This window comes from Podarcis bocagei (genome assembly GCF_964188305.1).
Source record: "Podarcis bocagei genome assembly, chromosome: 2".
Taxonomy (NCBI): Eukaryota; Metazoa; Chordata; class Lepidosauria; order Squamata; family Lacertidae; genus Podarcis; species Podarcis bocagei.
The window spans coordinates 89854059-89878472 of record NC_138126.1 but is presented as its reverse complement, the minus strand read 5'-3'; the positions used below and the strand labels follow the sequence as shown (position 1 = coordinate 89878472).

Here is a 24414-nt window from a genome sequence, read left to right as displayed (position 1 = left end):
CTATGGGGCATGTGTGATTGGGCCTCTGGAAACCTGGCTGAAATATGGCAAATGTGCACAACAGGAGAAGGGAAAGTTTAACGTTTTCCCAGCATAGATGGGAATTAGTAGCAGAATCATAGGTCTCTCTCTGTCTGCCAACATGCCCTGCCTGTTCAATTCTGGAGCTTGCTGCCCCAAGCCATTCCAGCCCCTGCAGATGTGAAGTCTGCACACACAAGACATTACACTTCAGGCTTTTATAAAATTCCTCCCAGTATAAGGGGCATGCACTTTCAGTTTATTAAGACATCCAGAAATCTCTGTCAACTGGTATCACAAACTGGAGTTCATTGGCTTCATGCATAACTGCAGACTTCAAAAACTGTCTTTGCTGTGGAATAAGAAAGGACTAATGGGAGCAGGCTGGGTCGGCTTGCAAAAGGATCCTCCTGTTCCCTGGTTTCTAAAAAAGTGGGAGCCATCAATACATATGCTACAAGATGCAGGCACCAGCTTGGGACAGTTTGAGATGAGATCAAGGGATAAGTGGGCAGCTTTGCACCCTGTGAGGCATCTGGCTGGTTGGCGGAAACAGAATGCCAGACTAGATGGACCTTTGCCTCTGATCCAGCAGCTGCTTAGGCTTTTGCTGCCCCCTGGTGACTTCCATGGGTATTGCCTTGGACACCCAACAAATGCAAGGGCTGTCGGTGCCATGAGGTTCCTGGTAGTGGCCGAGACAGGCACAAACACTGAAAGAGGCATCTGGCCCCCAAATCAGGGACGAGGAGTTTGCCTCTGGTAGCTCAGATTCCACATACAAGGATGAGGGTAGGAGTTGGGGCTCAAGCACCAGCCCTGACATTAAAGAGCACAATAACTATGAGAATACAGGGTAAATGATGCCAGCAAAAAGGAGGCATTTCCTGCACAATCAGTTGTAAAGATCATCATCGCCCTCCTCTTGGAAGAGGCTTCCTTGGCCACTGCTGCTTCCACTGTTTCCCTCTCCACTGGTGCTCTGCTTTCCAGATGGAAACCTGTGGAGATAAAGAATGGCCTTGGTTTCATGCAAGAGAAAGTTGGGTTATTCTGTTTTATGAATGTGGGCACTGATCTGGTTGTACTCTACATAAACAAGGTGTTAAAATAATGTGGATGTGATGCACATCCCAATGCACATAAAAACCCATCCCGTTTAAAGTAATGCAATATGGAGGGACTGTATCCTCACTCAGGTGCTAATTCTAATGTGCATCTGAATGCACATCTAATTTATACCTGCAATTCAGAGTCTGCAGGTACCGCCTGTGGATCTCCATAGCTGGGTCAGGGCAATGCTGTTTTTGAATGGTCTTTTGTTTATTTTAGCTTGTGTGTGTGTGTTTAATTCTATTGCACTTATTTTGAATGGTACCCTTTACTTTGTATATGGAATTTAACATCTTAAACTAACTTGAGAGCCCTCACTGGGTCATACACTTAATAATAAAAAGTATTATTTTCAGTTGGTTGGGATGATGGAATGCAACCCTCGGAAATCTTGATAGTACTGTTATTATTTAATTTATTTAATTTGTTAGTCCCTTTATCATGCCCAAGGCAACCCAAAGCAACTTACAAAAGTTAGCAGAGTGACAAGGTAGATAGTAGAGAGTCAAGCTACATAGTAGAGTCAAGCTGAGGTTCCTGTATCTTGTTTCAAAGAACAAATTTCCCCCTATCCTAGGAAAGGGGAACCTAGGAATGTTGTTGAACTTCAGCCTTCACTAATCCCAGCCATGGGAGTTCTGGTCAAACAACATCTGTGGGGCCAAGTTCCTCACCCAGGCCCTGTCCACTGCACTGAAGTGAAACTCTAGCTTGGGGCAGAGGAAGCAAAAAGTTCTCCAACATTACCTGAAGTTGCCAAAGCCACGGCTTTGCTGTAATGTTTGGGCAAACATCTCATACTTGCGTATGTCATTATCACTGACAGAGCGGCGTGCAAAGCGCATTGCTTCCTCAAAGTGATCGCGTCGGATCTCTGGCACGGGGTCATAATCGTCATCCTATCACAAAAGGGCGGGGGGGGGGGATGTTGTTGAGCTGCATCCTTACAAGCTCCAAAGCCCTGTGAGATCAATGCAATCGAGGACACTGTGGCCCCATGATGGGGGGTGGCCATAAAGTTCCCAGAATACTATGCAGAATATATTACTGAGGGGAAGAGCAGGGCATGAGGCAATGGAAGGAATCCTGCCTGGCCCTGTTGGGATGTGGGGAAGTCTCGCTACCATACCATGGCGGCACATTTATGACGCTGACGCTCCCGTTCTGCCTTGATCTCCATCTCGATGGCCTCACGGATGGCCAGTTTGCAGGCACGCTGGCATATTTCAGTGAGGTCAGCACCTGAGAAGCCATGTGTGATCTTGGCCAAGTAATTTAAATCCACATCCTGTTGGAGAAAGATAACATGAGTTTGCTGGAAAGGTCCTGCCAACACAGAAAAAACATTCCCTGTTTGAAGAAGATAAACATACCTTTTGTGCAATACATCCTCCTCTGTTGGAAGACTGTGGTGGTGGAGGCCAGGATGTGGTCTCAGAATCCTATCCCCATTTCTACTATCTACTTCCCATGCTGTTTCACCTCCCCTCCCCTGTGTTCAGTCCTGGCTTTCACTGACCTTGGCGATAGGTGACTTTCGCAAGTTGGCTTGGAGAATAGCTATGCGAGACTTGTCATCGGGCAAGGGGATGTAGATGAGCTGATCCAGGCGTCCTGGACGAAGGATGGCTGGGTCAATGATGTCTGGTCTGGAGGCCAAAGAGACAGAGAATATATTCAAGGTATATTGGCTGCTTCACCCTAGATAAGGCACTAGATAATCTCAGCTCAGCTCAGCAACAGCACAGACGGGGGTATCCATTCACAGGTGTCAAGGCAGGGAAAGGGAATATTTTTCACCCAGAAATACACATTCCTTTGGAGCAAAGCAGTCAGGGTCTGCATACCAGCAATCACTCTTCTTAAAGGTTTCCTCGCTTAGCTTCCCTGCTGTGGGCTGAAAAAGGAATATGGATTCACTATGGTCAACGGGAATAGCCATCCCCTTAGAGAACTGTGTTTCTTGATTCCCCCAAGGCAGCGACACATGGCTCTCCTCACTCAAGCTCTTAGTTTCATCGGTAACCAAGCTTAAAGCAAAGAGCAGATTCTATAGTCGTGACGGATAAGAATTAGCAAGGAAGGAGGTGTAACTTTGCATGAAGGGAAGCTGTGATACAGAACATTCTCCTTCCAAAGAACCCTCCTTCCAAAGGCTGCTTCTATGGATGTGTGGAGCTCTAACTTTCAGTGCCTGGCAAATGTACACACTGGTGAGCACATCGCCACATAAAGAATGCAGCATTGCTAGCGTTAGTGAAAAGGGCTGCTGCTGGCCTACTGGAATGTGCCATGATCTGTAAATGAGTGGGGAAATGTTGGGATTCATAAGCTAGGACTATGTAGGCTTTGATCTACTGGGCATTGGTTGGACCCATTCTCACCTAGTGAAGTTGGATGGAACAAGACAAAAGACTGTTGGGGTTTCTACAGGTGTCCATCCTCTGAATTTAAGTTTTCCATGCCTTTCTAGCATCCAGTTTATGCCAGGTACACTCTCTGGGGTGTTGAGGGTGAGGTTAAAGGGAGTGTAGGATTAACTCATGCAGCCTGTGTGGAAGGGTGAATTGACATAAGGGCAGGCAAAATACTAAAAATAAACCTGATCACAAAGGCAGAAAAGCGGAAGAGATAAGGAAAACGATAAGAGGAAGCGATAAGGAAAAAATGTCTGACTTGGGTGAAAACTAAAATGAAGCTTGAGTGAGCAGAGGCTATACAAAACTTCAAGCCACATGTCCCTGCCATCAGCGAATCAAGAAACAACAGTTTAAGTGAATACCTCCCATGCCAACCTGAAAAGAGGGTTCCCTTTCTCAGCATGAAGCAGGGAAATGAAGCCTCTCTCTCGTTCCTTAGTGAGAGACAGAGACACTACTTGGAGTGTCATCAGGTAGTGACATGGTCTGAGGAAGACTGTGTGCCTGGAGATATAACTGCAGTCCGCATTTGGAAGCCTTGAGATTGAGATCCAGTCAAGAGGTCCCTCCCCACTGCCCTAAGGACTCACCTCTAATGACCTGGTTCTGATTTAACTCTTTTCCAAAAAAAGGCCTTCTTGCATTCCACCCCAATGAGGGTAAAATGGAATAGAATTTGGGGGCCAAGTGGCTGAGTTTGCACTGGGACAAACAGTCTGGTGTTGATCATATGTCAACAGAGCAGCTTTCTTTGAGAGGAGACCCCAGCACAGTTCTTATGCATGACTTGGCCACCCAACTGTACCCTCCCTTCCCCACCCTCTTTACCTGTTGGTGGCACCTATGATGAAAACTGTCTTCTTGTTGGTCATGCCATCCATCTCTGTGAGGATCTGGTTGATGACACGGTCAGCTGCACCTCCGCCGTCTCCTGCACTGCCACCACGGGACTTGGCGATGGAATCCAGCTCATCGAAGAAGAGGATGCAGGGAGCAGCCTGCCTGGCCTGGGGGATGCAAGGTACCAGTGTGAGCTGGATGATGGAGAAGAGATGGGGCTGACCAGGGTTGCATCTAGAGCTCAGAGGCTCCACGTCTACCCTGTGTAGTGCATCCCCAGCAGTGGCTACACCAGCTGCCTGTCCCTATTTATAGGGTGAAGGTGGTGAACTGAGGGCTGGATGGTAGCCACCCACACCTAATGGCAATGAAGAGCTGGAGGCTCGTAGCTCAGTGGTTCCCAAGTAATATGTTAGGAAGGACCTAGTTAACGCTGAGTGCTTAGTGGGCAGATCTTCAGGCTGCCAATAAGAATGCAGCAGAGAAACAGTATTCCACAAAGACTATATAGAAACTATATAGATATCTGCTCCCTGTGGAAGACTGATAGGCAAATCTTTATTGAACATACCACCAGAGGCCTCCCTTAACAACAACCAAGTCTCTGGAATCAGTGCCCTAATTTCCTCTGCCATTTTTTAAAATGATAATAAAGTCTGGAGGTTTGCTACAATCTCCTTTGCTTTTGGTTCTTCATATGGGCTACTGGAAAGTAGTTGGAACCTCCAGTTCCTGCCCTCTCATTACTTATTTGCTTCTTCACTCAGCCATAAAATATACCATATATCCTGTGCTTTGTTACATGGCCTCAGGCCCAGTTGCAACTAAGATACATAAAACAATCCAAAAACTACTTACAGAGTTATAGAATACCACATTTAGAATTCAGTATACATCCCCATTCATTTGACAACACTAAAAAATGGCTTGCTGCTGTTTCTCAAAGGCCTGGTAAGAGAGAAATGCTTTTATCTGAAGCTGAAAGCTATCCAGAGCCCAAGTGAGTGTTCATCTGCCCCACCCTGCATCCACTTTGTACCTTGTCAAAAACGTCACGGACGTTGGCCTCACTTTCTCCAAACCACATGGTGAGCAGCTCAGGCCCCTTGATGGAGACAAAATTGGCCTGGCACTCATTCGCAATGGCCTTGGCCAGGAGGGTCTTGCCACAGCCAGGAGGTCCATAGAAAAGCACACCTCGTGATGGCGTCATTCCAAATTTCAGGAACTTGTCGGGATACTCCACTGGAAACTGTTGAGGGTGAGAGGGAATGGGGTGTGTGTTAGGGTGTGTTAGGGAACTGGGACTGTTCCCCCCTACTGACCATGTAGTCAGGACACTCTTCTGCTGTACCAGTTTTGAAGCAGCACATTAATGCTTCTCTTTCCTATCTGGGGGCTGAACCACACCATGCTGCTACTGACCTGCACCAACTCTTGTAGTTCACGCTTGACTTCCTGCAGGCCTCCAATATCTTCCCAGCAGACCTGTGGAACCTCCACTACAGTCTCGCGAAGTGCTGACGGGTTGCTCTGTCCAAGGGCCCACTACAAAGCAGAAGAGAGCATGAAGCATTGAAGTTCTGCGCCTCCCTGGACAGAGGCAGCAGCTTCCTTCCTTGCTTCCCATAGAATCCCCCAAGAGCAACCCAGGAACACCAGGGCACTTTGGCCAAGTGAGCAAGTATGTGGGCGACCAAAGTCAGTGAGGAGGAGGGAACCAGAGGTGCATGAAGGCAGGAAGGCACAGTGGAAAAGGGAAGGTCTAAGTCACTCTGCATTGTGGAAGACAGGAGGAAAAAAGCCTGCATTTTGAAGTGCTGTCTTTCTTTTCTGGCTTCCCAGCACACCAGCAGTGATGGAGGGAAGAGGGGGAGAGGACAAAGTGATGAAAGAAGCTTTGCTCTGACACTCACTTTCTCACACACAAACATACACAAAACCTGCTGCAGCTGAAGAAAGCACAAGAAAGAAGCCCACATTTTCAATGCTGGCTTTTTCCTCCTGTCTCAAGCAGCAGCAGCAACAGTGGGATCAACAGGGAGACTGGGGGTGTAATGGGAGGGGGGTTAGCAAGGGGGAAGTGGGTTTGGTAGGGCCACTGGGGTTGGCGAACAAAGTGAGCAGGGGTAACAGCTATATTATACATATTCAGCTTAAGAGCTCTTGCTATTGGATTGCCAAGAGCTGGCCCACCTGGAAGTCATCCATAGTGACAGCCATGGAATTGAGGATGTCAGCATCAATCGTGTCGTCCTCCAGGTCAATGACGCTCATCTTCTTGCGGATGGCTTGGAGCGCTGCCTCAGAACACAGAGCTGCCAGGTCAGCACCCACGTGCCCGTGCGTTTCGTTGGCCACCTGTAATCACAAACTGTGTGTTGGAGGGGGCATTCCATGGGGTGTCATTCCCTAGGACAGTTCCTTAAGGGTTCCTGAAGCAGCTTCTAAGGAAAGTGAGCCTCTCCTAATGATGCAAAGAGCCTTCCCTTGTAGCTAGAGGTGTAATCAGCAAACAATAAGACTGCTGGCAAACTTGCTCTTTTAGCACTGAACAAATGCCAATCTGCAGAAAACACGTTTGCCGTCTGCTCCATTTCAGCGCTAAACTGCAGGTTTCCCCAAGGGGAAAGCAGTGGGGCAAATGGAAATGTGGATGAGTCCTCAGTTGACCTCAGGCAAATGTAGAGCACCCTGCATTCTATACAGGGTACTTTCTGGAACTGTCACACCCTGAGGTCACCCAGTCTCTGAGCAAGGATAAGCACGCCCTGACAAGCACACACAGGGAATCCCCAAAGCATGCTGCTGTCTCCTTAGGTTTCCTGCATACCCTGCTATCCACTAGTAGCCTGAGAGCTACTATAATTCATGTGCACCACATCTTTGCACCTAGGGCCATGGCTCTTAACCTCCATCCTCCCACCCAACCTGGGTCACATATGAGGTGCGTCACTTGATGTTGAACCTCTTGGTCAGTGTGGGAAGTGGCATCCTTGAAAGGCATGGCTTGAGGAGTGTGAGATGGAGTGTTCCACCTATTGTGTGTGACCTGTGACAGCTCATTAAGACATGTTGCAGAAATCAAGAGATAAGTGTTCCTGCCTAATGCAGCCCTTACCAAGCTCTAAAGAGCCCATGCATCTCCAAGTGTCCCTTGGATCCACCCTGCCTCCCCATGGGCCTCCACTGCCTGCTCCTCACCCTCTCCAGGTCCACGTCGTCAGCCAGTTTCATGTTCTTGGTGTGTATCTGCAGGATTTCCAGCCTTCCCACAGAATCTGGGATCCCAATGTCAATTTCTCGGTCAAAGCGCCCTGCAGAGGGTAAAGGAGCACTGAGCCCAGAACTACCAAAAACGACACTCCTTCATCCTCATAACTATCATATCTTGCAGATGAGGGAACAATGAATGGGAAGTGGGACTAAGTAGTTAGGATGTGTCCCTGGAGATGGGTTAGCATCTGGGAAGGTTAAGGCCCCCATGGATTAAACAAGAGAGCTAGAAACTTGTCTCTTGTTACAGCCAGCATCTTTAGGAGCAACTTGTGACAATGGGACTCTGGCATTTTCCTCAATGGATTTAAGGCTCACAGCCAAGGGAGGAGAAGGAGGAGAGTTCCTAGGGCAGATGGATGAGAATGCAGGACAGTCTCCTACCAAACCGGCGCAGTGCAGGATCGATGCTGTTGGGCCGATTCGTAGCCGCCATGACTATCACATGTGAGCGCTGCTTCAGGCCATCCATGAGTGTGAGCAGCTGGGACACAATGCGGCGTTCCACTTCTCCATGTGTCTGAAACAGGAGCCCAAAGTTGAAAGAAATGCTGGAACAACAACTGGCTCTCATACCTTAGTTTAGGAGTCAAACTAATCCATCCTAGGCATAAAACTTTGGACACGGCTACCCCTAGTGGTGGTAGATGTGCACAAAGAGCAAACTTGGGAGATACAGTGGAACCTTGACTTACATACACCTCATCTTGTGGACGTTCCAAGTTGCGTCCGTGGCATACCCGGAAGTAAACACTGGGTTTGCTGTAATTCGTGCATGCGCGGAAGTGGCTTCTGCCATCTGCGAAAGCGCAGAAGTGCACTACCTCCGAATGTGCACGCGCTCAAGAAACCTCTTCTAGCGTACCATTTCGACCAGTGGATGGACCTCTGGAACGGATTATGTCCATAAGTAGAGGTTCCACTGTACAGCAATGTATGGCTGCCTCCAGATGGTCAGGATTTTGTGGAAAGATTCAAGACCTCACAGGAATTTCAAGTTTGTGCAGTTAAGAGTGGATTAGAGCAGTTTATTGCCCTAGCCCAACAAAATCCACTTTATTTTTTAAAAAGGCTTTCTGCAGTTTGAAAAGTAACATGCATTGAAAAGTATGGGATGAATGATTAAAGGGAAGACATGTAAACACCCCATAAGCAAACATCTGGAGGAGGAGCCCAAGGTGAGCACCATAACAGGGCAAAAGATTGGGGTGCATCCCTTGCAGCATCGCCTCTCTTGCACTTGGATCCATAGGACAGGATTTTGCAGCATTCTGAGAAGCACCAGCAGTATAATGCCAAGAAAGGATTACTGTATTCTACATTACACAGACTTACCGCCAAGCTGAAGGTAACTGTGATGGGAATGGAACTAGGCTCTCTCAGCATGGCTCCTGCTAGTGTCAGGCTGGGAGAGAATCACTGTTCCTGGTACAAAACCTAATGATTCCTGTTCCATCACAGCATTAAGCACATCCAGGACTGGGTTTATTCCATTCTGCCATCTCCTCTCTCATTTCATGCTGAACAGCTTTACAGAATGTGCCAGTGCTATCAACAGCCCCAAAGAATATCACACACCAGCATTTCCCAAGGAATACAACTGGGGAAAGACCAGCATACCTCTGGCTAAATTCAGCCTCTCTCTCTCTCTCTCTCTCTGTGCATATGTGTGTGTGTTGAGGGAAAACACACAGGCTTCGTTTAAACTAATATTTCACCTAATGGTGAGATATCGTTGCTTTTGACATTTCTGGAGGCAGTTTATTGCATTTATTGCATTGAGGATACCTTCCCAACACATCTGAGATGGGAGCAGCCCATCATAGAAGGATCCCAGTTTGAACAGGCAGCTGTCTTTGGGCAAAGTAGGATAACTTTACTATCTGCTCCCAGTAATGCCATCTCTCACCTTCTCCCTCTTAGGGGCAATGGCATCCAGCTCATCAATAAAGATAATGGCTGGAGCATTCTTCTCTGCCTCTTCAAAGGCTTTGCGCAAGTTGCTCTCCGATTCCCCAGCCAGTTTGCTCATGATCTCTGGGCCTGTAGAAGAACAGAAGACAATACTTAAGTCTTAGATTATGAAACAGCCTCTTCTGTACTTTAGAGTAAGCTCTAGAGGACGGTTGGAGAATGAAACGGCATGGCATCAAAAATACTATTGCCAGTCCTGCTGTGCCTGCTTTGGTCACAGCCCGGAGTTTATACGTCTCCTGTACACCGGCTTCACTTTAATCTTAACCTCCATCTATTTCTGGGTGGCAAGAAGGATTAGAGTGGTTGTCCTCAATGGATGAAGAATGGATGGATAGGTTTTGCTAAGATCACCCACACAACTTCCCTCCCTCCATTTCACACAGTATTTCTCACCATTGATAAGGAAGAAGAAGGCTCCGGTTTCATTTGCAACAGCACGGGCAACAAGTGTTTTCCCAGTGCCAGGGGGACCATAAAGAAGAATCCCTCGTGGAGGCTAGGGAAAGAAAGGAGGGAAGGCAGAGGAGTCCTATAAGGAGAGTCCGTGCAAAATAATTAGGTCCTCCAACAGTGACAGAGGCAGAGCTGGCCCACCCATGAGGCGGGGTGAAGCAGTCGCCTCAGGCAACGGAAGAGGTGAGGGTGGTACCTTGCCACACTGCTCCTACAACAAACCATGTAAAGGAGGCTTCTGCGGCAGGGGAGCGGCAGTGTGTTGCTTGCTGGTCTCCCCTGCCCCTAGGGGTGGAAACAGACCAGCAGCAAAGCCTTGTGGAAGTCCTCACTTGCCAAGAGTCTTGTCGAGAGGGAGGCATTCCAGTGCACAGTGTTGCACCCCAGCTAAGCCCTTGCAGAGTTTACACGCTGCCCCCCCCCCAGTGGTGAGGCTTCACAAGGGCTATTCCTTGAAGGGGAGCCCTTGCAGAGCCTCATGAGCCACCCCAATGGTGCCAAAATGTCTCGGGCCATCCCTGGTCAATGGGCCAGAAAAGATGCTTTGGTCAATGAAGCCAAGAGAGCCTACGATGTGGGAAACAGTAAAAGGGTTCTTGCTTATTTTAGGAGTGGAAGTATGAATGACACAGAAAATTCTGCTTAGAGAGAAAGGTGGTGGGAACAAAGCAGAAGGAATACTCATCCACGTTTTTGAATGTCTGATGTAGGTTTTTTCAATTTTGTTGTTCTCTATGGGACAATGGCAATAAAGATTACCGTATTTTTCGCCCTATAAGACGCACTTTTTCCCCTCCAAAAATGAAGGGGAAATGTGTGTGCGTCTTATGGGGCGAATGCAGGCTTTCGCTGAAGCCTGGAGAGCGAGGGGGGTCGGTACGCACCGACCCCTCTCGCTCTCCAGGCTTCAGGAAGCTATCCGCTAGCTGTGGGAGACCCAGCTCTCCCAGGGCTAGCGGACTGCTTGCCGGCACCCAGAAGCTTGGGGCGCGCTGACCTCAGCACGCCCCAAGTTTCTGTATTAGCGCAGCGGTCCGCTAGCCCTGGGAGAGCCGTGCGGCTCTCCCAGGGCTAGTGGACTGCTTGCCGGCACCCAGAAGCTTGGGGCGCGCTGAGCTCCGCACGCCCCAAGCTTCGGGATTAGCGCAGCTGTCCGCTAGCCCTGGGAGAGGCGCCCGGCTCTCCCACGGCTAGCGGAGACCTTGCCGGCACCCAGAAGCTTGGGGCGTGCTGAGCTCCGCACGCCCCAAGCTTCGGGATTAGCGCAGCGCACCTGGGGGGGAAATAAATTTTTTTCCCCTTTATTTCCCCCCCAAAAAACTAGGTGCGTCTTATGGGCCAGTGCGTCTTATGGGGCGAAAAATACGGTATTTTATCGATTATCGTATCGCAACCTATGGAAGAATGTTGCAACACAGGGTTAGCTAGTATGGTGTTGTGAACTACAACTCCCACCAGTCCCAGCCAGCATGGGCAATGCTCAGGGAGTTGAAGTCTCCAGTTCCTAGAGGGCACAACATCGGCTTCCCCTGTTGTAATACGTTTCATGAACAACAGTGAAGAATGGTCCTCTGGAAGCTATTACGCCCTGGCCTTCCCACTTCCCCTGCCGTACCTTCACACCAATAGCTTTGAAGAGCGCTGGGTGTCTCAGGGGCAGCTCCACCATCTCCTTGATCTGAGCCAGCTGTTTACGGCAGCCCCCAATGTCATCGTAGCCGACATCATTGAGGCTTTCCTCTTCATCCTGACAGAGCGGAGGGGTGAGCAGGAAAGTATCTCAACAACAGAGCACCCTGTCCCACAAAGCTTATATGACATAGTTAGCATGCTGAGTAAACTGAGGAGGCAGGATTCGTGTCTTAACTCTTCTGTGGGCCCTGCCAGATGTTGCTGGACTACAAACTCTTGTCAACCTCAACCACTGGCCATGCTGGTTAGAGGTGATAGGAGGTAGCAGTCCAACAACATTGAGAGCTCAGAAGGCTCCCCTTACGCCTCTCTTCAATTTTGTTGAGGTGCATCTTCCACAGAATTATTTTCTAAAAAATAAAATTTTACTGAGGACCACAGTTATTTGCATGTACCAAACAAACTGGACAGTGCTGATCTTGTACAGCATATCCCACCCTCAAAATCCTGTGCCTCTACACTATCCAAACGGCTTGAATGGCTTCTAGTAATAATCGCCCAACCATAATCCAGCTGCCTGCTCTCCCATCCCTGAGGTGCATCTCTTCAGACCATACATACCTCTCGCTTGATGGGCTCCCCCTCGCAGTGGATGATGGTGTCAGGAGCAACGATGCAGTGGGGGCTGGGGTCAACCTCAACCACCTTGAACTCCACAGCCCTCATCCCGCCTCGCACAAGGAAAATGTCACCTGGGAAGACAAGAGGAAGCACCTTGCTAGCTCCAAAGGTTTCGAATTTGGTATGCTAACCTGAGGACCCACAACAAAGGCTGGAAAGTGACAGTTCTGGGGCAAAATAGGAAAAGGCAACACCTGCAAGTAAACAAGAGAACTGGGAATATAAATCCCAGTGGGGTTGCCAAACCCAGCCCCAAACTGTGCTCAGACTGAGAAAACAATCTCCCCGGTGCTTAGAAGTAGAACCAGTGCCAAGTTAGTCCCTTGGCATGGTGCCCTCCAGAAGCTCCTCTCCCCAGCACCTTCCTGTCAGCCCTCCCCAAAGTTTTCCGGGGGCAGAAGGGATGGGCAGTGGCACTAGTCCAGCTGGCCAGGTCTCCCTCAGCTCGGTGCTGTAAAGATAAGCTTTGGGTGAGGCAGCTGCAGCAGCCACCAACTTTATTATCTCTAATGCCTCTAGGCTCCACTCCTATAGTGGCACATGCCAAAGGTGGGGCCCAGAAGTGTGGAGGAGGTGAGTGTGGTGCAACAGCTAAACTCCTAGACCAGGACCTGGGAGACGGGTTCAGATTCCCACTCAGCCACAAAGCTTACTGGGAGACGCTGGGCTACTCACTCACTCTCAGCCTATAGGGTTGTTTTGAGGATAAAATGAGGAGGGAGAAAACCATGGGTGCCACCTAGAGCTGCATGGAGGAAAAGTGGGATGTAAGGATAGTAATAAATAAAACACAAATCACCAAGGTAGCAGTGGCTTCGGCTACTTAAAGGTAAAGGTAAAGGGAACCCTGACCATTAGGTCTAGTCATGACTGACTCTGGGGTTGCGCGCTCATCTCGCTCTATAGGCCGAGGGAGCCGGCGTTTGTCCGCAGACAGCTTCCGGGTCATGTGGCCAACATGACTAAGCCGCTTCTAGCAAACCAGAGCAGCACACGGAAACGCCGTTTACCTTCCCGCCGGAGCGGTCCCTATTTATCTACTTGCACATGACGAGCTTTCGAACTGCTAGGTTGGCAGGAGCAGGGACCGAGCAACGGGAGCTCACCCCGTCATGGGGATTCGAACCGCCGACCTTCTGATCAGCAAATCCTAGGCTCTGTGGTTTAACCCACAGCGCCACCCGCGTCCCCTCGGCTACTTAGCCCAGCGCTTTATCTTACAGCAATACAGTGGTACCTCAGGTTAAGAACTTAATTCGTTCCTGAGGTCTGTTCTTAACCTGAAACTGTTCTTAATCTGAAGCACCACTTTAGGTAATGGGGCCTCCTGCTGCCGCTGTGCAGCCACTGAACGATTTCTGTTCTCATCCTGAAGCAAAGTTCTTAACCTGAGGTAATATTTCTGGGTTAGCAGAGTCTGTAACCTGAAGCGTATGTAACCTGAAGCGTATATAACCCGAGGTACCACTGTAATGAAATTGTGGGAGAGAGCAAGAGCACAAAGAGAGGTTGGCATCAGCTGTGGTGGGGTCTCTGGGGCCCATGGAACCTGGCATTTACCCCACCATGCTGGGTGCTGATGCTGTCTTCACTGCAGCCCCCTTCACCTCCAGGTCGAAGGCCCCTCTTTCCAGCACTGCCTCCCTCCCATTTAGCCTTTTTCCTTATGACAGGCCTAGTGTTGCCCCTCCTCACCTTTGTGCACAGGTCGATAGGCCTCGAGGAAATAGGGTTTGAGGTAAACTTCAAAGAGGTTCCCAGTCAAGCCTGCAATGGTGTCGTCAATGGGCAGGACGTGGATCCGCTTTCCGTACTTCACATCCGGACAAGCCTGCACACTAGACAAGGGAAGGCTCAGCTAGCTTCCGTAATGTAGCAGAGTGCAAGCACACATGCACAAACACACTCTTCAGGAACAAGCTGGATCTACTGGGTATGCAACATACTGGGTGTGCAACACAGCAGCCGTTCCCAAGCTCTAGCATTGTCCCCAATTTTAATAGATTCCAATTTAACAGATTCCATGCTGGACAACTTCAAATAAGTATACATATAGATGGATGTGCACATGCAAATTACAGTGGTGCCTCGCAAGACGAAATTAATTCGTTCCGCAATTCTCTTCGTCTTGCGGTTTTTTCGTCTTGCGATGCACGGTTTCCCATAGGAATGCATTGAAAATCAATTAATGCGTTCCTAGGGAAACCGACTTCAGACCAGGTCCGGGGACAGTCTGTCCCCGGACCTCTTCTGAAGGCTGGGGGGGGGGGACAAGGGCTTTTCTTCCCACCCCCAGCATTTTAAAAAACCCTGGGACAGCGGAGGACTTCTCCGCTGTCCGGGCCGATTTAAAAGCCCCTGGGAAGGCAGGCAGGGGGGACAAAGACTTTCGCCCCCTGCCCGCCTTCAGAAGGTGTTCCCGCCCCCCGCCCCACTTCGGAACAGCTTTCCGAAGTGGGGCGGATGGGGCAGGTGTCCCCGCCCCCCGCCCCACTTCGGAAGAGCTTTCCGAAGTGGGGCAGCGGGGCCAGGTGTTCCCGCCCCCCCTCCCCACTTCGGAAGAGCTTTCCGAAGTGGGGCGGCGGGGCCAGGTGTTCCCGCCCCCCCCTCCCCACTTCGGAAGAGCTTTCCGAAATGGGGCGGCGGGGCCAGGACACGGGGAGATTTTAAAATGCTGGGGGTCTGCAGCGCTTCGCTCCCGACCCCCAGCATTTTAAAATCTTCCCAGGACACGGGGAGATTTTAAAATGCTGGGGGTCTGCAGCGCTTCGCTCCCGACCCCCAGCATTTTAAAATCTTCCCAGGACACGGGGAGATTTTAAAATGCTGGTGGTCTGCAGCGCTTCGCTCCCGACCCCCAGCATTTTAAAATCTTCCCAGGACACGGGGAGATTTTAAAATGCTGGGGGTCGGCAGCGAACGCTTCGCTCCCGCCCGCCAGCATTTTAAGATCACCCGGGGCAGGCGGGGGGGAGGCAGGCGGGGGGGGGAGCAAAGACTTTTGCCCCCTGCCGGCCTTCAGAAGAGGTCCTCTTCTGAAGGCCGGCTGTGGGCGAAAGTCTTTGCTCCCGACCGCCAGCATTTCCCTATGGGCTTTCGTCTTGCGATGCAAGCCCATAGGGAAATTCGTCTTGCGAAGCGCCTCCAAAACAGAAAACCCTTTCGTCTTGCGGGTTTTCCGTCTTGCGAGGCATTCGTCTTGTGGGGTACCACTGTACCAATAACAAGGGCTGATTCCCTCCAAAAGCTTAAAATAGCTCCACAATGAGCCTTTGCTGACTGTGTGGCACAGTTTGCCCTCTGGTGCTCCCTGTAGCAGCGCACACTCACCCTAGCACACTCACAGCACAACTCCCTTTCCTATGCTTTCTTCCTGCCCCTAGTTCCATTCGGACAGGCCTCACCTGACCACGTCTCCGAGGCGCACACGGAGGTTGTTGCGGGTAACGCGGTTCATGCGGATCTTCTCGTTCTGGCAGGAGTCATCCGTGAGGACGATGCAGACTGTCTCCCGGCGCTTCTTCCCCTTCAGCAGCACCGTGTCCCCCCGGAACAAGTGCAGCTCTTCCATCTTGGCCTGCGATGGACCAAGAATGGGACTGAGGCAAGGTCACTTCCCAAGAGATGACATGCAGCTGTCTGTGTGTTTTCATGATGTGGTTCTTGCGGGGTCAAATGTGGCGCATCTGTTTGTGCAGGTGGGATGCCTGTGATGTATTTGCAATGTGTGTTTTGTAAGGCATTGTGAGAACGGAAATTGTATACTTTTGCATATCCATTGTGTGTGTTATTGCCTGTCTTTCTGGAGAAAATCAAATCTATGGGGTGTTTTTTTTTAGTATTTATTTATTTATTTATTTATTTATTTATACATACATACATACCCTGCCCTTCCGGCTGGGTTTCCCCAGCCACTCTGGGCAGCTCCCAACAGATTAAAAAATAGAATAAAACATCAAACAGAATAAAACATCGTTTAGGTACCTCTGTTGCATATTGGCAAATCTAAGATATGTTTGAATTCAAATCATGTGCTCACATCAGCCTTGGCAAAATTCTGCACACATGGGTTGCTTATGTATATTTCTCAACACATCATCACATCATGTTTGTGACACAAAATATATGCGTGCAGTTCTCAGCTATAGATTAGGAAAGGCAGACGAGCAATCATTTTTGAGTCTAATGGACATAAGCAATATTTCTTTATCTTATAGGTTAAAATCAGTTAACCCAACCAAATAATTAACAGTTATAACAAAAAAATAAATACACACACATGACCCAACCCCAAACTACCACTGGTTATTTGGAATTTTATATCTTGCCCTTCTTCCCAAAAAGTTAAGACACACACAGAGTGGCTTGACATATTTAGAAGTTTCCCCATAAATTTAGTTTGTAAGCTAAAAAGAAAGGGGAAGGATGGCCCAACATAGACTGAGTGCGCTCACTGCCTTCCAAGAGCCATGGGACACGAGGGGGGGAGGGGGAATGTGGCAGGGTCTGGGGGATTGACCTGCTCGAGCCCCTAACAGCTAAGATTATGTTCAATAAAGGATTATGACCAGGGGATGTGCACCACGAGACAGGCACCCCTTGACCCCAACCTCCTCCCCTTGATTCCACTTCCCCTCCCCACCACTATATGGTAGAACTATCTTCCTCCCCATGCTGTACTGCACTGGTTCTTGGCCTTCAGTGAGATGGGGCCATTATATTCACTGGATGCAGGATTTGATTTGGCCTGGCCAGACTAGCTAAGGAGCAGAGGGCAACGGTCTAGAATGAAGCAGCAGTGACAACGGCTAAATTGACTGTGGAATGTGGGGCAAAGGACACTATGGGCAGGAAAGGTGAGCAGTAGATTTATAGTTACCTGAGACAGGCTCACAATGCTGTTGTCTTCATTGGCCGCTTCATCTACAATGAGGCGGTTGGGACGATGTTTCTGGCGCAGGATGGCTGTGGAATAATCCTCTCCCTTGGGGCTACAGGACAGAACATCAAAGAGGTCTCTCAGGTGCGTGGATGCTCACATAGAGATACAGTGGTGCCCCGCAAGACGAATGCCTCGCAAGACGAAAAACCCGCTAGACGAAAGGGTTTTCCAGTTTTTCGATGCACTTCGCAAGACGAATTTCCCTATGGGCTTGCTTCGCAAAACGAAAACGTCTTGCGAGTCTTGCAATTTTTTTCGCTTTCCCCCCCTTTTTCTAAGCCGCTAAACCGCTAATCCGCTAATAGGGTTGCTTCGCAAGACGAAAAAACCGCTAGACGAAGAGACTCGCAGAACGGATTATTTTCGTCTTGCGAGGCACCACTGTAAGTGTCAGAGAAGAGAGGAGGACTACAATGTATAGGAGTTTCATTGTAGATATTGCAGGAAGATACAGTAATGTCACTTTACACCAGCCTTTGGTGCAATCCATGTTTTGGGATGCAGCTCCCATCAGGCCCTGTTGGGTTGATAGGAGTTGTAGTCCAAAACATGTGCAGGGCACCAGGTTCAGGAATGCAGCTCCACATCCACTGAGAATCATGGCCATTTGCAGGTTTCCATTTCTACCAGAAACCCAGGCTGTGTGCTACTAGCTTTTTTTCTAGCAACAGGGTTGCAGTTCTCCCTCTCTCCTGTTAAGTCATCAGTCAGGGTGACCAAGGTTGTTTTCACCCTGAAAACCAGGCCTTCAGTCAGACTCAAATGGATCTAGAAGTTGTTGGGACTTTGACTGCCATCAACCCCAAGCAGTATGGCCAATAATCAGGGATGGTGGGAGATGCAGTTGCACAACAGCTGAAGACATTCCCCATCCCTCGTTTAAAATGAAATGGGAACTGGTGGAAGAAGGTGTGCTCTTTCAAGTCACGAGTCACAGCAAACTTCAAAGGCCTGGTCTTGGATACATTCCAGATGGAATTATTAAAATAAATACAAAAAACATCAAAACAATATTATTTTAAGAGCATTTATTGTGGATACTTTTTATATCTCATAATAATAAATATATAGTTTTTCCTGAAGAATAACAATTGGCAATTATTTTACATCAATGAAGGCACCCTGAAATTGTTGAGGAAGAAAACTGAGCTTCCCTCTCTAAATGACATCCTTGTTGCTGATATTGTAGGCATGACACAAGACGAAACACTTATTTATTGCACTGGAAGCTGTATTTGGATAGGTGGCCTGAAGGCTGGAGAAATTAGCTATCTGGAGGAAAGACATCTGAATCCTTTGCAACAAATGAGTACAGTAATACTTTTTTTGCACATTTTTGTTGGATGTTTCTTTTGTTTTTAGGGGGAGCAACTTCCTTCATACACACTGCAATTCCTGCAAGTTGCCTACTCAGAAACATGCCCTATCAACTTCAGTGGAACTTACTCCCAGATAAGCATGTACAGGACAACAGCCTTCGTCAACTTACACCATTGTCCTCTAGTAGACACAACATTTCCGTGGCAAATGCAGGGTAGTGGGGGTGGTACAGCAGTTACTGAGTCTGATGCAACAAAACCAACCCAAATCTTGTGTCCTGTATTTATTGTATCACGAGAATCCAGACAAAAATCCTCTCAGCGATGAATCTGACAAAGTGAGCTCTCTCGCCCCCAAAAAACTCATGCCACAATAAACACTGTGGCCTCTATAGGTTTGCCATATGACAAGAAAATTCCTGACTTGTCCTGGTTTTCGGGTGTAAAAATGGTGTGAGGGGGAATTTTGGCAAAATGTCTGGGAAAACCCGGTTGTATGGCAACGCAACGGAAAAAGCGGCAGAAACTGCTCCAAAAGCTTTTTTAAAAAATCACTATTTTGAGGGGAGGTTCCCCCCAAAAAGCTCAACAATTTTGGGGTCTTCCTAACTAAAGCTCAACAACAAATCTGCTGGTGTCAGGAATTGTACTTTTTGAACTATGGCAACCCTAGGCCTCTAAGGTGCCACCAGACTCTTTGTTGCATTCTGTTGGCACAGCTGATGCTGAGCGACAGAGCAGAAACGCAAATACCTAGGCAGGGCCAGGAAGGGAGAGGGGAGGGGAGGAGAGGGGAGGGGGGGTCATGTTTTCCCCTCCAGCCTCGCGTCGCGGTCGGATTCCACAACCTATAAATACCCTAGCAACGCTCCCCTCCCCGTCCAGCCATGCCCATGTGGTGCGATCATTGTCGGATATAAACATCAGCTGCCCCCTAGTCCGGCTTCCCAAACAACCAACTTGGGAAATACGAGAAGAGCGAAGGGCCCCTCCTGCCAGGCTTCGGGGACGGGGGGGGGGGCCGCTATTCACACGACACGAGAGTAGCCAGAGACAGGCATTAGCAACACCAAAACAAACGCGCCCAAGGCCTTCAGCACCTGCTCAAGCGAGGGAGCGAGCGCCGAACTTGGGGGGAAGTTTCCTCCAAGTGCGAGGCCCAAGGAGAGGCTTCTCCCGCCTGCCTCCCCCCGAGCCCTGCCCCGCTCGGGCCAGAGGTGGGAGCCTCCCCCCCCCGGCTGCGGCGAGTTGGGAGGAGTGCCGAGCCCGAGCCGCCCCTTCGCCGCGCGCCGTCCTCTCGGCGGAGGCGAAGTTGGGTCCTGCCGCGCGAGGCGAACTTACTCCCCTCCGGAGGCGGGCATGCTGGCTGCTCTGCAGGCCCTTCGTGGGGCTTCCCCTGGCCTGGCGTGCCGCTCGCGTCCTCCGCTGCAAGGCCTCGGCTGCTCCGCGTCCCCCGGCTCCGCCGCGGCCACTGCCCGAGTGCCCTGCTTCGCTCCTCGCCTGCCTCGCTCGCGACACTTGGAAAGCCGCCCAGCTCTGCCCCCCGCCCCGCTTGCTGCCTGCCTGCCTGCCCGCCTGCCTGGCCCGCCCTCTCTCCCCGCACGGCCCTGCCAGGAGTTTCCCAAGCGAAGGAGGCTGCTGCCCGCCTCCCCGCCGGGGCCTCCGCGGAGATAAACAGCCAGGCGTTGTTGTTGTTGTTGTTGTTTTGGCGAACGAGGGCAGCTGACACGCTCGTGTGGCTCCACACAACCGGAGTCGTTAGTGGAGGGGTCCCCTCCCTCGTTCACACACTCGTGTCTCCGGCTCGCTCGTTCTTGCTTAATGGATAACAGAAGCAGGGGTGCCAATTGGAATAATTATTTTTGGGGGGCAGGTAAGCCCCGCCCTGCGTAATCGACCACACGCACTCTATTTGAATGGCATTGCCTATTAACTTGGGGGGGGGGGGCTCAAATATTTTAGGGGGGGCGAAGGGACCTCAGCCCCTAGGAGTTGGCTGCTATGAACAGAAGAAAGGGTGAGAGTTGATTCCGGACACGCATCTCTCAACCGGTTGTCTGCACAGAGAGAGAGAGAGACCAATGGATTTTAGGGACGGTGATAAACTTGCAAGTAATGCCGGATAAACCCCCAGTCCTTCTGCATTTGCCGTTTTCTCTGTTCCCTCACCAGGGCTGCTTTTGACTTGACCACTATGAATTTTTTGACAGGCGAGATGTTCGTGCATGATGCAGCACAGGAAGAGAGGCCACCTTCCTTTCCATTCCCAGCAGCAGTTTAGCGTAATTCGATCATGTTGTCGTTAGAACGGAGCCTTGTTTTGCGCCCACTCTTTACGAACCCTGCAGGTGGCGCTATGCTCTGTATAAACGCGGCTGCTTGTCTTGCTCCGCCCCGAAGGCTTGCGCTTTGGTGGCCTTCGATTATGCTTCCCTTATATTTGCGAGGTGTGTGTTTCTTCGCTTTAATCTTGGACCTCTCTTTCTCTAGAATTTAATAAGCGTGTCGGATGAAAGCCTATATCCCGTAATAACAAACTGTGAGATAGCAGGAGTTTGGGATACCTATTTTGCTCTGGCTCTTAGCACGGGCGATGGCCTAGCGGGGGCAGAGGGGCAGCTGCCTTCCCCAGATCAAGTAAAACAATAGAAATACTTAACTGACAGTCGGTCCTGCCCCCCTAACAAAAATCCTGGCTACGCCCATGGCTCTTGGCAGCATATACTGTGAAAACCTCCGTGTATGAGTGTATTTTCACAGTTTGCTGTGCAAATTCGACCCATAATATATAGGTAAAAAGAAAGAAAGCTTCGTCTCTATTGGCTCAGTCTTGGTCAACAGAACTTCCAGCCCATGTAAAGTTTTTTAATGCTTCCGGTTTGGACTTTGAGCATCCAGGTGGAAGGAGTTCCAGAGCTACCAGTCAGCCACACGAGCTAATGTTATGGTTATGAATTATTCAGAAATAAGACCCCTTTTATGTCTTGTTTGTGAATAGGTTTCAGAAACCATGAAGCAGAAATCACATAGAACCCTCCTGTCCTGTGCCATAGAATCTTCATGCTTCATGGGATCAACTCCGATTCTGTTGGGTTACTATCTCTACTAAAAACAACAAATTGTTGTGGCACCTTGAAAACTAACAGATTTATTGTGGCATAACTTTTCGTAGATTACAGTTCACATAATCAGGTGTACTCAGTGTTGCTCTTAGTTGCAGAGACAGTTGGTGTGGGTTGTAAACAGTGAGGTCAGAAGGAAATAAAATGTGAAAAGTAGAGATGGTGATAATTACCTTATTAACAGTTGTGTTGCTAACAGAAGCTCTGGCGTTGGTAAATCAATTAGCATATACAGTGGTACCTCAGGTTAAGTACTTAATTCGTTCCGGAGGTCCGTACTTAACCTGAAACTGTTCTTAACCTGAAGCACCACTTTAGCTAATGGGGCCTCCTGCTGCTGCCGGGCCACCGGAGCATGATTTCTGTTCTCATCCTGAAGCAAAGTTCTTAACCTGAAACACTATATATGGGTTAGCGGAGTCTGTAACCTGAAACATATGTAACCTGAAGCGTATGTAACCCGAGGTACCACTGTATTGTGTGATAAAAATCCATTGTGTCTATTCTATCCACAAGTGATAGCACCGAACTTACTGATGAGGCATAATTTATCTGTTTCATGTAGCATTCTCCCTTTGAAGTTCCAATACAGTACAGTGGTTCCTCAGGTTACATATGCTTCAGGTTACATACGCTTCAGGTTACAGACTCTGCTAACCCAGAAATAGTACCTCGGGTTAAGAACTTTGCTTCAGGATGAGAACAGAAATCATGCTCTGGCGGTGCGGCAGCAGCAGGAGGCCCCATTAGCTAAAGTGGTGCTTCAGGTTAAGAACAGTTTCAGGTTAAGAACAGACCTCCGGAACGAATTAAGTACTTAACCTGAGGTACCACTGTATAGCCACCTTAAGGTCAATTATGGAGTGTCCCGGGAGACTGAAATGTGCTCTTGCTGGTTTTCCCAATACTGTATTGCCAGTTCTGATGCCAGGATTTCTGTTCATTCATTCTGCTTAGTTTCCAGTGATGTTTTTAATAGTAGCCTTTTTTGTGGTTCAGTAATGATCTTTTCTCTCCCACCTACCCTCCCTCCCTTTTCTCCTGTGGGGCCAGCCAAAGGTTTGCTGACATTATGTTATCATCTTGTGGTTTGATAACTGATTCCTTCTGCTTACTTTCTGCCATATGCCCAGGATGCCTGCATTGGGGAGGAGGCAGGGGAATGCATCTGGGCACTTGGCACTGAGCACAGCCAGATGGAATCCCACAAAAGAAGCTGCAGCCAAGGAGCCAAGGAGGCAGCCAAGCCAGCAAGGGCTGCTGAAGATCCTTGTGGCTCGCAGAAACAAGCTGCAGAAGCCCAGGATGAAAATCGGCACAGGTGAACTGGGAACTCGCTGCCTTGGAACGGTGTGACTTCAGGAAGTAATATGCCATCTGAAATGTTTATAAAATGTGCCAGTTCGGGGGAAATGACTTTGCTACCTCTTATGGTCTATTGCAGTACTATTCACTGGCAAACTGGGGATAATACCATCTATCTTGCCAGCATCAGCACAGATTTCAGGATTGCAAGTGCTCATACAAAGTGACACTTGCTATTGAAATCTTCTGTGAGTACTATTCTAACACGGGGCTGCTGCTTGTACTAAGTGTTTTGTCTGTGCACGTTACAAACATGAGTTGTTTTATAATTATACAGTGTTGTAAAATACATGTACCATGGCTGCGAGAGAGCCATGATTGGCCAGGACATTGGTCACTTTTAATGTGTGAAGCAGAGCACATGGTAGCTGCTGAAACTAGGAAATGCTGTGGTACCAGGCAGGGTTGCAGAAAGCACAGTATATAGCATGCCCTTTTTGACAGTGCAGCTACATAAGATGCCATATACTTGTTTGTCAGCTGATATCAACAGCCTAGATGGGTTTTCTTTCCACCCAGTACTCAAGGCCAGATTAAGGTGGTTGAGGACCCCTGGTGCAGTTCCCAAAATTGGAACCACCTTCCCCTCAAAAGGATCAAATAAGATACCACTAAATAAAGCAATCTGTTATGGCACAAGAAAGGTTTTGAGCATGTGTAGTTTTATAACTTTTTTGTTTGCAAAAAATATATATATTTTGCCAGCTTTGATAAATAATAAATAAATATGCTCTGAGCATGTGGAGTTTCATATTATAAACTTGCTTAATTCATCCTTGCTTTTGCTCAGTTTCTACTTTGTTCCAGTCACCAACTCTCAGCCTAAACTAGCTCACATGGCTGTTCAGAGGCTATAGGAGGCAGTATACAATAGCTGCCAAAGGGGATTAAGTGCTTGTATCATAGGCATAAAAGCGTGGTTCCTTTAACCAGAATAAAGCATCTTTGTAGTATAAAGGACCATGTTTTTCTGCATTTCCCCAGCAAATTAGCACAGCTCCAAGGCTTCCACCAATCTTCATTTGACCTGATTATTGCGTGTTTTAGATGCATAAATTCCACTTAAGTTCCACTGAGTCTACTCCCAGGTTAGTGTGCATAAGTGATTGATTCCTAAGAGGAGTTATCTTAGGCCTGTAGCCTAAGATAACAAAGTAATATTTCATTTTACAAGTGACTTTAAAAAAACACCCCATTTAATAGGTAAAATAGTAAGGAAAAGCATACCATCATTATTTTCCCTAACTGAGCAG

General features: G+C 48.9%; 1 protein-coding gene and 1 long non-coding RNA gene across 3 annotated transcripts; one reads left to right on the top strand and one right to left on the bottom strand.

The window, feature by feature from the left end:
* Window positions 1–237: 237 nt before the first annotated feature.
* LOC308579972 (transitional endoplasmic reticulum ATPase-like) lies at window positions 238–20862 on the bottom strand. Of its 2 annotated transcripts, none has more exons than XM_081181065.1 (18): window positions 20844–20862; window positions 17293–17404; window positions 15818–15990; window positions 14109–14251; window positions 12354–12484; window positions 11716–11847; window positions 10041–10143; window positions 9580–9713; window positions 8055–8190; window positions 7599–7711; window positions 6591–6755; window positions 5820–5942; window positions 5434–5646; window positions 4383–4561; window positions 2654–2783; window positions 2264–2422; window positions 1882–2033; window positions 238–1022 (listed from the first exon to the last, which is right to left on the bottom strand). In XM_081181065.1, the coding sequence occupies exons 3-18, from the start codon at window positions 15982–15984 to the stop codon at window positions 917–919; spliced, it is 2286 nt and encodes a 761-aa protein (XP_081037191.1). In that variant the 5' UTR covers window positions 15985–15990; window positions 17293–17404; window positions 20844–20862; the 3' UTR covers window positions 238–916. The 2 variants fall into 2 exon arrangements, with proteins under 2 accessions (XP_081037191.1, XP_081037190.1); XM_081181064.1 differs by lacking the exon at window positions 20844–20862 and adding an exon at window positions 20016–20194.
* Window positions 20863–20993: 131 nt separating this feature from the next.
* On the top strand, window positions 20994–23921 carry LOC308579974. Its single transcript, XR_014004661.1, has 2 exons — window positions 20994–21121; window positions 22930–23921. It is a non-coding gene; the product is annotated as an uncharacterized lncRNA (long non-coding RNA).
* The last annotated feature ends 493 nt before the right edge of the window (window positions 23922–24414 follow it).

Coding starts and splice junctions, on each gene's coding strand:
- LOC308579972 (XM_081181064.1), bottom strand. CDS start 20,035: ATGCCCGCCTCCGGAGGGGA. Junction 8,191..9,579: donor TTGCCCCTAAGAGGGAGAAG/GTGAGAGATGGC, acceptor CTCCTGTTTCAG/ACACATGGAGAAGTGGAACG. Junction 6,756..7,598: donor ACGACGTGGACCTGGAGAGG/GTGAGGAGCAGG, acceptor TTGTGATTACAG/GTGGCCAACGAAACGCACGG.